At 40.8% G+C, this 12,909-nt stretch overlaps 1 protein-coding gene across 1 annotated transcript; it reads right to left on the bottom strand.

Moving 5' to 3' along the window:
• Positions 1-5,652: 5,652 nt before the first annotated feature.
• On the bottom strand, positions 5,653-10,917 carry LOC311272306 (sodium-dependent neutral amino acid transporter B(0)AT1-like; the record flags this gene model as incomplete). The annotated part of the gene is made up of 12 exons (XM_084378652.1): positions 5,653-5,823; positions 5,962-6,124; positions 6,664-6,823; positions 6,918-7,122; positions 7,218-7,374; positions 7,690-7,818; positions 7,976-8,088; positions 8,176-8,286; positions 8,368-8,549; positions 9,205-9,342; positions 9,421-9,561; positions 10,719-10,917. The coding sequence occupies 12 exons, from the start codon at positions 10,915-10,917 to the stop codon at positions 5,653-5,655; spliced, it is 1,869 nt and encodes a 622-aa protein (XP_084234778.1).
• Between the last annotated feature and the right edge of the window lie 1,992 nt (positions 10,918-12,909).

Below are 12,909 nucleotides of genomic sequence, written 5' to 3'. Positions count from 1 at the left end.
CTTGAGCTGGTAAAGTGGCACAGCACAAGCCCAGTTCAGTTACAAGGTTGCAGCTCTCCTAATCCTAACATACACTTCAATCAGTCAAATTAAATAACAGTTTATATTTTTTTTCCTTCCAGAATCCTTCACCCAATCACAGGTCAGCAAATGTCAGAAGAAACATCATCTTGCGTGGTTTAGTCTAAATGTTGTCCAGTGCTCCTTTCCAGCCATCTGTCTCAATCTATTTAGTGGGCTGACCTTTAATGAAATGTCCTATCAGGTTCAGTTTAAGAAATCAGGCCCCCAAGAAGGGAGTGAAAACATCAGATATGAGGATTAATTGGGAGCATGCTATTCCTTGAATAATGGATAACCTGGTGATGCTGTGTCAAAGTCCAACTGACCTGAAGCAAACTGTTTGGATGGAGCCAATATAAAAAAGACATAATGGCAGTTAAGACAATAATTGTCTTTATTCAATTATTCAAAATGTATTCGCACAGTTAAGTTTGTATGTTGAAATTCAACAGGGAGTGTTTTAAGGAGAGTGAAAGCAAACGCGTGGAAAAATGAATAGTTGAAAAGTTTCAAAAAAGCCCAAATGCCTTTTCTTGCTCCTCTTTGATCACTGCCAGTGGTTTTCTGTACAGTCTGTACAAGTTAATATCAACATTTCTGAGCAGACCTGAGAACAGAATGTTACTAGTCAAGTCTGACTCAACGCCACCCTGGGAATTTCACCCAAGGAATAATATTCTACCTCAGAACAAGAATGATCACTCAAAGGCATACAGGTTTGTAATACTACAAGGCAAGAGACATGGTTACATAAAACAATAATTCTTTATTTTTAACAATCTCACAATAATAAAAAGACCAGTAAACACAATATAGACAATAATTATGGTGGGGCAAAGAAAATGACTGAAGCTGACGCTTACCAGTGGAGAGGTGGACCACCAGGAGTGAGGTATCCGGGAGAGAGTCACCCCAATCACACATGCACACGCATCCACACACGTGAAGGATCACACCCGGGGTAGACAACTACACACAGCACACAGGAAGAGAACACCACCACCAGAAGACACCAACCCCCACCACCTCAGGCTCTCAGCTTCCAAAACAGAAAGGGGACAAAATACAGTTAGTGGGACATCACTCATACAAATAAACAAAACACTGTATTACACTGACTAAATGCTGCAACACTAAATGCTGCTTAGCAGCTATAACAGCACAATGGACCTCCTGCCCATGGTGAAGGACCGACTACTTCAAGTGTCAATTAACAGCAGAATAAAGAAATATACGGAAGCCTTAAAGGGCCATGCATTCATACATTTTTTTCTCCGTTTTCCCGTGATAACGAGTTAATTTCATTTGTTTTCTCGAGATAACGAAACGTTGTTTTCCCGAGATAACAATATAATTAATTTGAGACCTCGTCATTAACTACATAGCTGGTCAGCTATGTAGTTAATGATGACATCAGGCTCACTTAGATTGCGCCGCCGATATAGCTGAAGCCTTGCCAACCATCTTTTTAGATTGCGCTTGTATGTGTATATTATCTGTAATAGCAAGGCATAATGCTATTTCAGCCTGTGTCAGGCCTTGATTGAAAAGATATGTGACGTGGTGATCGATATGCTCCTGCTCCTCTGACATTGCTACACTGAATGATATTTGCTGCAGTGATTTAATATACTACACTATCGTTTTGTTTTCTCAAGATCTCGAGAAAATTATCCCGTTGTCTCGGGAAAACGGCAGTTGTTATTTTACGATAAAAACTCGAGATCTCGAGAAAACAAATGAAATTAACTCGTTATCACGGGAAAATGGAGGAAAAAAAATGTATGAATGCATGGCCCTTTAGGGCTTCCGTAGAAATAAGATACAGTTTACGAAATAAACAACACAAAACCACATTAATGGTGGGGCTAAGCAGCCAGGTATGGGTAAATGAGAAATCAACAAAAACGAAATAAGATAAAGAAAATAAACAGAATCAACTACACAAAACAATATTAATGGGGTTAGAGGCGAGGCAGTTCGAAATTAAACAAACACAAAATGAAGAGTTAAGCCCCACTCTCAACAAGTGGGCAAAACCAATGGTAAGCAAAGCAATGGTAAGCAAAACCAATGGTAAGCAAAGCAGCGGTAAGCAAAGCAGCAGTGTAGTAAAACATGAGCCAGAGTAGCTGCTACACTTCCCAGTGAGGCTGCTGACCACCAACACCAACCTGCAGTCCTGATCCAGCCGTGCCTGTGAGCCCGGGGAGGAGAGCAGACGAGAGCCTATGGTGCTATTCCGCCACTACGAGCAAATTCCAGCAGCGATCGGTGAGAGCGTCACGTCTAAAGGGGAGAGGGTCCACAACAGGCATCTGTGACGGTAGCGGACATCGGGCGCACCCAAAGTGAGGTGTGCTTACAGCGACAGAGTGAGAGCCAAGAGGACCACTACCTACCTTTATAGAATGCCTGCATGCAATGATTGGCTATCAATCACAGAGCAATTGAGAGCAGAAACATATGGGCCCACATAAACTGGAGCAGAATATAATACAGCTCCGTTCTGCTACAATCTACCCCTCCGTCTGGTGGGGTAGATCGACCCGACGATGAACCAGTCAAGACATAGAGTACCTTAGCTAGTTCCCCCATGTGCTACTTCCCCCACCGGCCTTGGAAGATGGTAGACATTGGAATGCTGGCCAGCAGTGGACCGTGCAGTCCATCATACTGCCGCTTCACTGGTGTCAGGGTAACTGGTTGGTGGGACAGCTGACATAGCAGAGGGCTGGCCCAGCATCACAGTAGTAGGAGCCACTGAAGGACCTGGTACTGTGGGAACCCCGTCCGATTGTGGGAGCAGCAACCGAGGGGTGGTCTGTGTTACTGCGGTTGGTCTGGCAGGAGTCTCAGTAGGAACGGTCTGAGGAACGTCATGCCAGAGGACCAAGAAATCACCGTCACGTGACAAGTCAAGTGAGGGTGGCTCATTGACGGGGAGTGGGAGGGTCCTATTGAAGTGTTCGCATTGGCCATTGCCGGCTGGATGGTACGGGGTTGGGCAAGATTTCTCAATGCCATAAAGGCCACAAAGCTGCTGGATAAGAGCACTCTCGAAATTGCGGCCCTGGTCCGAGTGTATACGGTCTGGAACACCAAACTTGTAGAACCAATCCAGCACCAAAACCAGTGCCACGGTAGAGGCCCATTGATTGCGTGTGGGAACGACCAGTGTGTACTTGCTAAAGACGTCCGTCATCACCAGGACATTTTCCAGTACAGTATTGGCAAGCAACAGTAAACAAAGCAGCGGTAAGCAAAGCAGCAGCAGCATAGTAAAACGTGAGCTAGAGTAGCTGTTACACTTCCCAGTGAGGCTGCTGACCACCAACACCGACCCACAGTCCTGATCCAGCCGTGCCTGTGAGCCCAGGGAGGGGCAGCGATCAGTGAGAACGTCACGTCTGAGGAAGGGGAGAGGGTCCACAACAGGCATCTGCGACGGCAGCGGACATCGGGCGCAATGGAAGTGAGGTGTGCTTACAGCGACAGAGGGAGAGCCAAGAGGACCACTAACTGCCTTTATAGGATAGCCAATCATTGCATGCAGGATGAAATGATTGGCTATTGATCACAGAGCAATTGAGAGCAAAATCATATGGGCCCACGTAAACTGGAGCAGAATATAAGACAGCTCCGTTCTTCAACATATGCACAGATTTAACTAAAACGGAGGGGAAAAACAGTAGAGTTAAACAGTTATAGTGAAAGGTTGTGTATATAAGTATTTTTATCACCTAAACCTTACAAAGTATTTTTGTTGCCTAAACCTACTCAAGAGTTCATATTCTTCCAGTATCTATGGTGTTTTTTCTCAGGCTCCTCCATTTCAAAGATGTGCAATTTGGATGAGTTTCTAATTTATTCATATAAATCTAAGTGTTGTCTTTCTATACATGTCAGCGATGTGACAGACTGTTGATCTGTCCAGGCTGTACCCTGCCTCTCCCAAAGTGAATAGAGACAGGCAACCTAACCCATTACCATGCTTTCCTTCAATTGCAGCGTAACAAGGAAACACTGTTTTACAACTTTGGAAGATACAAACTTGATATGACAATCTCAGACTTCTGTAGCCGACAAAAAAGACTGGATTTTCCCCCATCCCTAGGAGAGACTTGAAAAATTGTGAACCAACCCTTTACTATCAAAATATTGATCAGTGTAGCTTTAAACACTATATTTAGGTTCAAAGCTGAGCAGCTTTATGATACCTTAATAATTTCAAACAATGAGTTGGTGAAAAATATGATGTGTTAAATGGCAGTATCTTTTTTTAAGCTACCTATTATATAAATGTCTCAAACTAGGGATACGAAAAATTTATTTTTTTCCCCCCAATACCAATAACTGACAATTACCTTGTCTTCATGGCCGAAACCAATCAGATAACAGATTAGTTAACATTTGTGTATTTTAAAAATAAGTTAATAACCTGCAGTTTATCTGAGGGTAAGAAAGGCTAAGATGTAATGAGCAAAGATACATAATTTCATATTCCACAGCTCTGATAGGATTGTGTTGAATCTCATAGACGTTTTCCCTCCTCTCTGAACCCTTACAGAACATGTATTACACATTACTATCGTGTGGTCTTCCTCAGATACTGTAAAAAAAACTACAACAAAAAAAATCAAAAACGTTCACCCCAACAATGACATGTTTGGCTCTTAAGTCTCCACTGTGTGGCTCAACCCAGGTGCAGCAGTAAACGCCAAACAACTGCATGGCTTCTTATCCCTTCATGTCTACACACCACAGACTATATATGAGACTATATGCTCATGGATTTTTCATGTCTTTGAGAGTTTCTCTTAAGATGAATATGTTTTTAATTTTCATGTCATTCCAAGTTGTAGACAGTTCATGTAATGCAGGCGAAATACTGTAAAGAAATTAGGTTAATAACTTTACATTTTAATGAGACAAAAATATTTAATGGCAAAACAAACAAGTAAGATATGTTCATGTAAAACATTATATGCGACTTGCTCCAGGTATACAACTAAGGTGGATGAGCAGAATATTTTGTTTTGTCTCCAGCGAGAAAAAAGATACAGTAGCTATAGCTATATTATAGGGCAGCCATGAAGTTGCACAAAACGAGCAGAAATATGGGGAATTTACTAAAGTGCATTAATACAAGTTCAAAATCTGCCTTAAAGGTGCAATATGTATGATTTTAGTCGAAAATATTCAAATATTAACCAAAATGATTAGCAGAATGTGAAGAAATAACAGATTTGACATTATGATGTCTATGTGTTTAAGAAGTATCTACTGAAGACAGCATGCTAACCACCTCGCCCCAGCCCATCCCGGTCCAAAGCTCCTTTACTACTGGTGAAAACACTAACGTTCCCACGGTGCTCCAAATTCACTGTCCGGACCGCTAGCTGCACCGCTAACTGAGCTAACTAGCGATGGCAGCTACAGTCAGGCAGCCATGAGCTGTCACTCTGGTGATTTGCTGCCGCCTGTCGTTTTAAGTAATTTGTCAGGTGGGCAATTCTTACATATTGCACCTTTAAGAACTTGTGCATTGATATAAATACACAAACCACTGTCTGACTTTGAAACAGTTTAGGGCAGTTGGCTTTTTTGTCTGGACGCTGTTTTCTTCTTGCAGTGAACAAACACCAGCCTACATAACGCATACACAGGGACTGCCAGACTGGGGATTCCTGCCAAAACAAAGATGACTGCGTTGATCCATGTAGGGTATGGTACTGATGCCATAGACGGGAACTTCTCCTGTTAACCACAAAACAGAATAATTTGTTATTACTGTGTGCTGTTATATCAACAAGATTTACCATGAAAAAGTCTGATACATCATGAATTTGTCTACTTTGCAACACGACAAAAGAGGTAACAAGCTTGTGTGCTTACAGAGTTGGGATCCCAGACTAAATAGGTGAGCTCTTCTTGGGTTTGTGTCACCAGATAGAAAACTAAAATAACCAGAACGATTAGTGGACTGATAAACCTCCATGAAACCTGCCAGAAGATGGAAGGCTTATGTCCAATCATGAACTTCAGGTCCTCGTTGAACCTATCACACAAAAAGGTTTTAATTAATTATTATATATTGCATAACTTTATTTTTTCAGGAAAGTACACATGGTTGTCCTGGCCAAGAAGCATTATATACCATTTAAAGATATTAATCGTGGCCATTAAACCAAAACAATGAGCTGTAAGACACTAAATAGTATATGAAGCAGAGGGGAACTGCAAAGTCAGGTGAAAATAATCTGTAGATTTGTTACAGTAGGGACACAAGAAGTAATTATTTCAGTTGTTAATATACATTATTGATAGATGCAACTTTAACTACACATACTGTTGTATGTTAAATATGCAAAAAGTTAAATAAAATCATTATCTTTCATATTTCATGAAAGGATCCCAGCCATGTTCATGGAGGATGCTCAATAACAGCTGTCACTTCAAACTCAAAAATCAGGATATTCTTCATTCTTTTCATAGAACAGAGAGCAGATATGTGATTGCTGGTATTAAATAGTATTACTTAGACAGTATTATACAATACCAAGTTAAGCAAAATAAAAACGAGCTTAGCACACAAACCTGTCTATACCGTAGATGTAAACAACAGCTATCATCTCAAACAATCCAATGGTCAGCAGTGGAACAGATCCAGCAAAGTTGTCAAAGAGAGTTACCCAATACACCCCTGAATTCTGCGCAAACAGGAGGCAGATGATGAAGGCGACAAAACATGTTACTCCTGAAACAGACATGCAAAAAAAAAAGTCAGACAATCACTTCATCTGAGGTTCCAGAGCAAACGTGTCAGTGGTTGTAACTACAAAACAGAATACCGGTAACTGCTTCTTGGGGCCATTTTTTAGGTAAAATATTCAGGTCTCTCAGCGGGACCACCACTCCCTCAATGTTGCCAAACAAGGTTGAGAGTCCCAAGCAGAGAAGCATGATGAAGAAGAGGACAGACCAGATCGGAGAACCAGGCATCTTGGTGATGGCTTCAGTAAACACAATGAAGGCCAGACCGGTTCCCTCCACTCCCTGCACAAACACAAGACACAAGACAACACAAGATAGATAAGACAAAAAAACGAAAAATAATTGTGAATGTGCTAGATTTGAATCAATACTGTCACCTCGCTGAGAAGTTTCTGCATGTCACAGATTTTGAAGTCCAATCCAAGAACAGTGTTAGGATCAGATCTGTTGTAATGATTCAAGGCTGCCTCGTAGTTGCTTGCAGTGATGCTGTCTTCAGGAAGGTCAAAGGCATTTAATAATGTCATGATGTTACTGGGGAGAAAGTAAGTCACCGATTAGAGACTTTACATCGCTGTAGTAAACATTACAAATACTTTTTGAACCTACAAGTGAAGTATGTACACATAATTGAAGTCAAATTGTAATTTGTAATTTAAAATATTGAAAAACAGTTTTATTTTTAGGACATTACTGATAAGCAGTATTAGAAATGATCATTTCTCCAAACTTGTGTTTTAATGTTTGGTTGGGAGTACCCCTTTGTAATTGTGCCTTTCAAATGTAGAATATACTTTTCAGACCGCTCTGTTCCAAAAACATTGAAACCCGCACCCTGTGAAGACTCACTTGCTGATACAGTTGTCATATCTGTCTGTGGCCCTGAAGCCAATGATGGTGTAGGTGACTGTGGCAGCATAGATTGAGGTGAAGCCAGTTATAGCAGACAGGATCACAGCATCTTGCATGCAGTTGTTGCTTTTGGAAAGGAAATAAAGCAAAAGATTCAGGACACTCAATAGCCAAGTATGGCTACTATCATTTTTTTTTTTTTTTTTTTTTGAGCTAAATAAAAAAAGGGAGGACTGCTGTGAGGTTATAAAACACAACAGGTCCTTAAATAAATATCTCTTACTGAACAGGGTTGTAGCTTGAGAAGGAAATGAGGCCTCCCCATGCTAAGCTAAAGGCGTAAAAGACCTGGGCACCTGCATCGAGCCAAGTGCTCGGTTTAATCAACTCGTCGACCTATAAGAGCAAAACATACAGTGCAATGTAGCTTCAAGCTATGTGATATATAATTGGCTTTGTTTACTATGGTGATTGGAAACATACGTCTGGTGTGAAGAGGAACTTTACTCCATTCAGGGCGCCTTTAAGAGTCAGTCCTCGGACCAGGAAAATAGCCAGCACGATGTAAGGCAAAATGGCTGTGACATACACTGCCTGAGGTCATGACAGGAAAACAAAAGTCAATAGTTGTGATGATTTAGGAATGGATATGGTTTGTCTGACAGTTTGACAAACCTTGCCAGAAGTGCTGATCCCCCGTATGTAACAGATACAGATGACTGTCCAGGCAGAAAGCAGGCAGAGTACGATGGGCCAGTGGATTCCTCCAGAGTCATCTATAGAGGTCGAACTATTTAGAGTCACTCTGTAGAAGTAGTAATCCACAGTGGAGCTCCTTTGACACTCTGATACATATCCTGCCGGGCAAAAAACAGTGGTCTGCAAATGTTTTAATCATGAGTAGATTGTGAGTTATTAAAGGCATACTGTGCAGGATTTGTTGTTTGCTGTTTGTACAAAACATCATTCAAAATTCGCCCATCCTCCCTGGCTCAACAAGCAAGACAGAGAGAGAGTGATCTCTCTTGATCAGTGATCAAGCATGAGAGCAAGCGGCGTTGGTGAGAACAAAGCAGGGAATGTGGATTTTCAGATTTCATTTGTCTTTCTGCTCTGTGTTTGTGTGTGTAGCTCAGTCCCGTCCTCGGTCAAACAGACACACAGACCTGAAGCTCATTATAAAGTCATGATAGGCCGACAGTATAGAAGGGAGACAGCGATTAAACCTTGTCGATACCTTTTTTTAGAGAGTCCCGACCTCATACCCCGCGCATTGTTACGGCATGGGTGCTAGACACCCTCAGCCCAAATGGTTGATGCTGAGAAACAGAGGGCAGGACCTCTCCAGATACGGACACAACTGCACACATATAGTACGTCATTAGTGATGTTTGAGAGGGACTACTGCTGTATGAGTCTGTACATTGTGTTTTTTTTGTTTGTTTTTTTCGAAAAATCCTGCATGGTGTACCTTTAATGTGCTAAAGTATCTCTGTGTCTATATTCAAATACCTGTCCCATTTTCATTGAGAGGACACTGGGTCCAAGGCAGCGGGTTTTGAAAGGAATTGAAGAGGTACCACATGATCCAGGCTATCAAGGTGTTGTAGTACAGTCCAATCAACAAGGAAACCAGCATGGAGGCTATACCTGTGTAGGACATAATCGTTAACTGATATCACACTTACAGGCTTTACATGAACAGTTTTGTGTTGCTGTTGGGCTTACCAACACCTGTGAGATAAGGGTTGATGGCCCTCCACACTCCGACGCTGCCTTTCCTGAGACGCTGGCCGATGGCAAACTCCAGCAGCAGCAGAGGCATTCCTTCCAGCACCAACAGGATCAAGTAAGGAATCAAAAAGGCACCTTGGAAACATATGATCAGGAGAACAATTATATATTTATTTTGTTGCATTAATCACAATCATAGTTTTTTTTTTCTATAATAATGTTAATGTTGCAGATTGCTAAGCGGCGTACACTGCAGCTGTGGAAGATGTATTCAGATCATTTACTTAAGTTAAAAAAAAAAGTAGTTATACCACAGTCTAGAAATACTCTGTAACAGGTAAAACATTATATGCATTAAAACATATAAAGTAAAAATACAAAAGTGTTAAAAGTGTATATGTGAAAAAAGCAAAACACGAATGAACATATCACATGGGGAAATGTTTATTTCTTATGTGGAAATGTTTATTTGTATGTGGATAAATGACCAATCACATGTAAAACGTGAAAAAGCTGGTATGGGTGGAGCCAATTTCAATTATTTTTTCTTAAATTATCAAATAAGTGTAGTGGAGTGAAGTACTGTACAACACAGATGTGTATCGTAGTCTGAGTTGCTGGTATTTAACAAGCTAGCAAGAAAGCTTGAAGGCTTGCTTGTTTTAGTCTATCAAATTGAGGCAAATGTGGCTCCACTGCTGCATTCATGTAATGTTTTCCCGTTGAATTGACCATAATTACAGTTTCCCAGTTGTCAACCTTTTCCTTGTAAGCATCCAAGTTGAACATCAAACAGGTCACATCAGCCAAAGTTCATCTTTTGACGTAATAAAAACAGAAATTTACTGGATATAGGATTATATTGTATGACCTGGGCCAGTATTGTAAAACTTCACTAAGCCCTCTAAGCTGTAGTTTTACAGCTGTCTATAGATGTCTGACGCCATGGACACTCTCCAGCCACACATGGGAATTTTCCGTGTGTACAATCCATGACATGAGGATTGCATAAGGACTTGATTATCTAGTTAAAAATCAAATAACCAGATTCAACTGTTTCATCCCCCATGGCTCATTCTACACTTTGTATATCTAATATCATTAGTGCCCTTTTTTATACTACAATCCTGCTGCAAATCATATTTGAAAGATACAAAAAATGCCAAAAAGGTATACATAGGAGGGTAGTCCTGCATGCAAACCACACTTTAATTTGTCAAACAATAATTGCAGGATTGACAGTCTATGGATTGACCATACCATGTCCCTTAACCATTTTCATCTGAGCTTACCTCCTCCATGAGTTTGACACAAGTAAGGGAATCGCCACACATTGCCAATCCCAATGCAGAAGCCCACACAGGTTAAGATGTACTGGGCTTTGTTGTCCCACTTGGGCCTGTCCCCGGCCTCCTCCTTCTCCATCCTCACAATGTCCTCATAGGTAGGGATCCTCTGATCCAGTCCCGGGTTAGGAAATACCAGTCTCATGGCGACCCAGCTGAAGCAGAGATGTTACAGTTTCGTTCCTGGAAGTCAAAGTGAAGGCTCAGTGTATGCACTCGGCAGTCTTGAAACAAGTTTATGATCTTTTACTTTATTGGTGCAGTTCACAGATTAGTCAGTGCACACTTTGGACTTCTGTTTTGATACCAGCATTCAGTCATTAAATCTAATCAAACATGAATATTAAACATGCATAAACATAAAACAATTGTAATAATCACTTTCCCCTCACAGAAAGAAGATCCTGATTTTGACTCCACTGGTCCCTGGAGTAGTCCACCTCTCAATTCATTTCATATGAATAACATATAGGTCCGTGAGTGTTGGCCTATACGCTACTCATACTGTTTTGTGGCCCTGAGCCAGATAATGGGGAAGATAACTGTTGCATAATAATTTGAGGTACCGTCAATTGGTAATGTTCATTGATAATGACGAGAACAGTTCCTGTTCACAGTTGTTGCTTCAAGGAAATTAAACACAGATGGTTTGTCAAACTGCCTCTAACTAGACAGTTACTGAAAGCTCCAAAGAGGCCAAGAAGAAGAAAACCTGCATGTCACTGGATTTATGAACTCATTCAGACAGAATTGAAGGTAAGTGATGATTTAAGAAAAACAAAAAAGTTCAGATTCAGTTAATACTTAAATCTGACAGTAGCAACTATTTCTAATCGTCCTTGTTAATTTTTCTGTGAAGGTATTGTACATCAATCAACTTACTGTTGGGATTGACATGCTTTGTTTTGTCTTTACACCTATTAAAACAGGCATACCAACTGGTTTACCAACTGGCCACAGTGGGCACCTGCCGTACCCCAGATCTCCAGCCACCCCCAAAAGTTCCAGCCATGTGTGTACAGTGGTTGGGCTACTTTCTTGCAGCTTTGTTGGGATTTAACACTAAAACACAATATTAACTGAGCCAGCAACTGAGATGATAAGGGCCTTAAGGTGGGTCCTGCTTTGCTATCTAATCTTGAGGCCCACCTTGAAGTTCAGTTTAAAGGTGTAACACGTAAGATATACTTTAGCCACCTGTTGAAAGTAGCTAACCTAGAAGTTAGCATCGCCCTGGTTCCCGCAACAAAAAGCAGATTTTTAAAAAAAAATTGGATTATGGATTATTGCCTAAAAAATAAGCTCTGTGAAAACAACACGTGTAAATATCTTTAGCCTGTTGTAACCACAGACCTTATTTCAGGCATTTAACTAAAAACCCATTCAAAAACCCTGTCAACTTTGAGACAAGCGAACTGGAAGTTCTACAATACTAACTCATTTCTGGGTTTTAGGACTCCCACAGCTCTCTACACTCTTTGCTACAGCTATTGTTAGCTGTAGCTAGCAGCCGTTAGGTAGTTAGCTTGGTTAGCTGTAAAGCTACTGGCTTTATAAGATGATTGAAGTTTGCCTGGATAGAGTACAGCAGCGATTTAAAGTGGCTCTGACCAGAACTATGACTCCAGGGATGACAAGAAAGGAAGTCGGGCATGAGCAGTGGGTGAAAATGGTATGATTAGAACCGAAATATTTTCACATCTAAGTTGAATTGAGGATTTATTTCGACCAAGCCAGAGATGATTGTCATAAGAAAATTAGGTAGTTGAAGTGTTTTTTACGATGTGTTAACAAGGCAATAAAGCTCATCTTAGTTTCCATAACCCGTTAATTAAATCCTACACACTGGTTCTTTAACATTAAAACTTTTTTCGTGATTTATTGATAATGTTTTAAACTAAATTTGGGGCCTTATCTTTAACATTGCACCTGTTCAAGTCACATGTTCAGCATATCTCTCTATTGTGCAGTGAAATGCTTTGTTGCTTCCACTGGTGCTCAACATGATTATATACAACACAAGATGTAGTACAATATGGTGCAAATATTAAAGGAAAACAGGTGGAAGGGTGGACATATTTGGCATCAGGGAACATTAGAGGTGAAGTCTATCAGGAGCTTCGCCAGTGTCCTCGTT

Source organism: Pagrus pagrus (assembly GCF_965226575.1).
Source record: "Pagrus pagrus genome assembly, chromosome: 17".
NCBI lineage: Eukaryota > Metazoa > Chordata > Actinopteri > Spariformes > Sparidae > Pagrus > Pagrus pagrus.
This window is presented reverse-complemented; position numbering and strand designations above follow the sequence as displayed.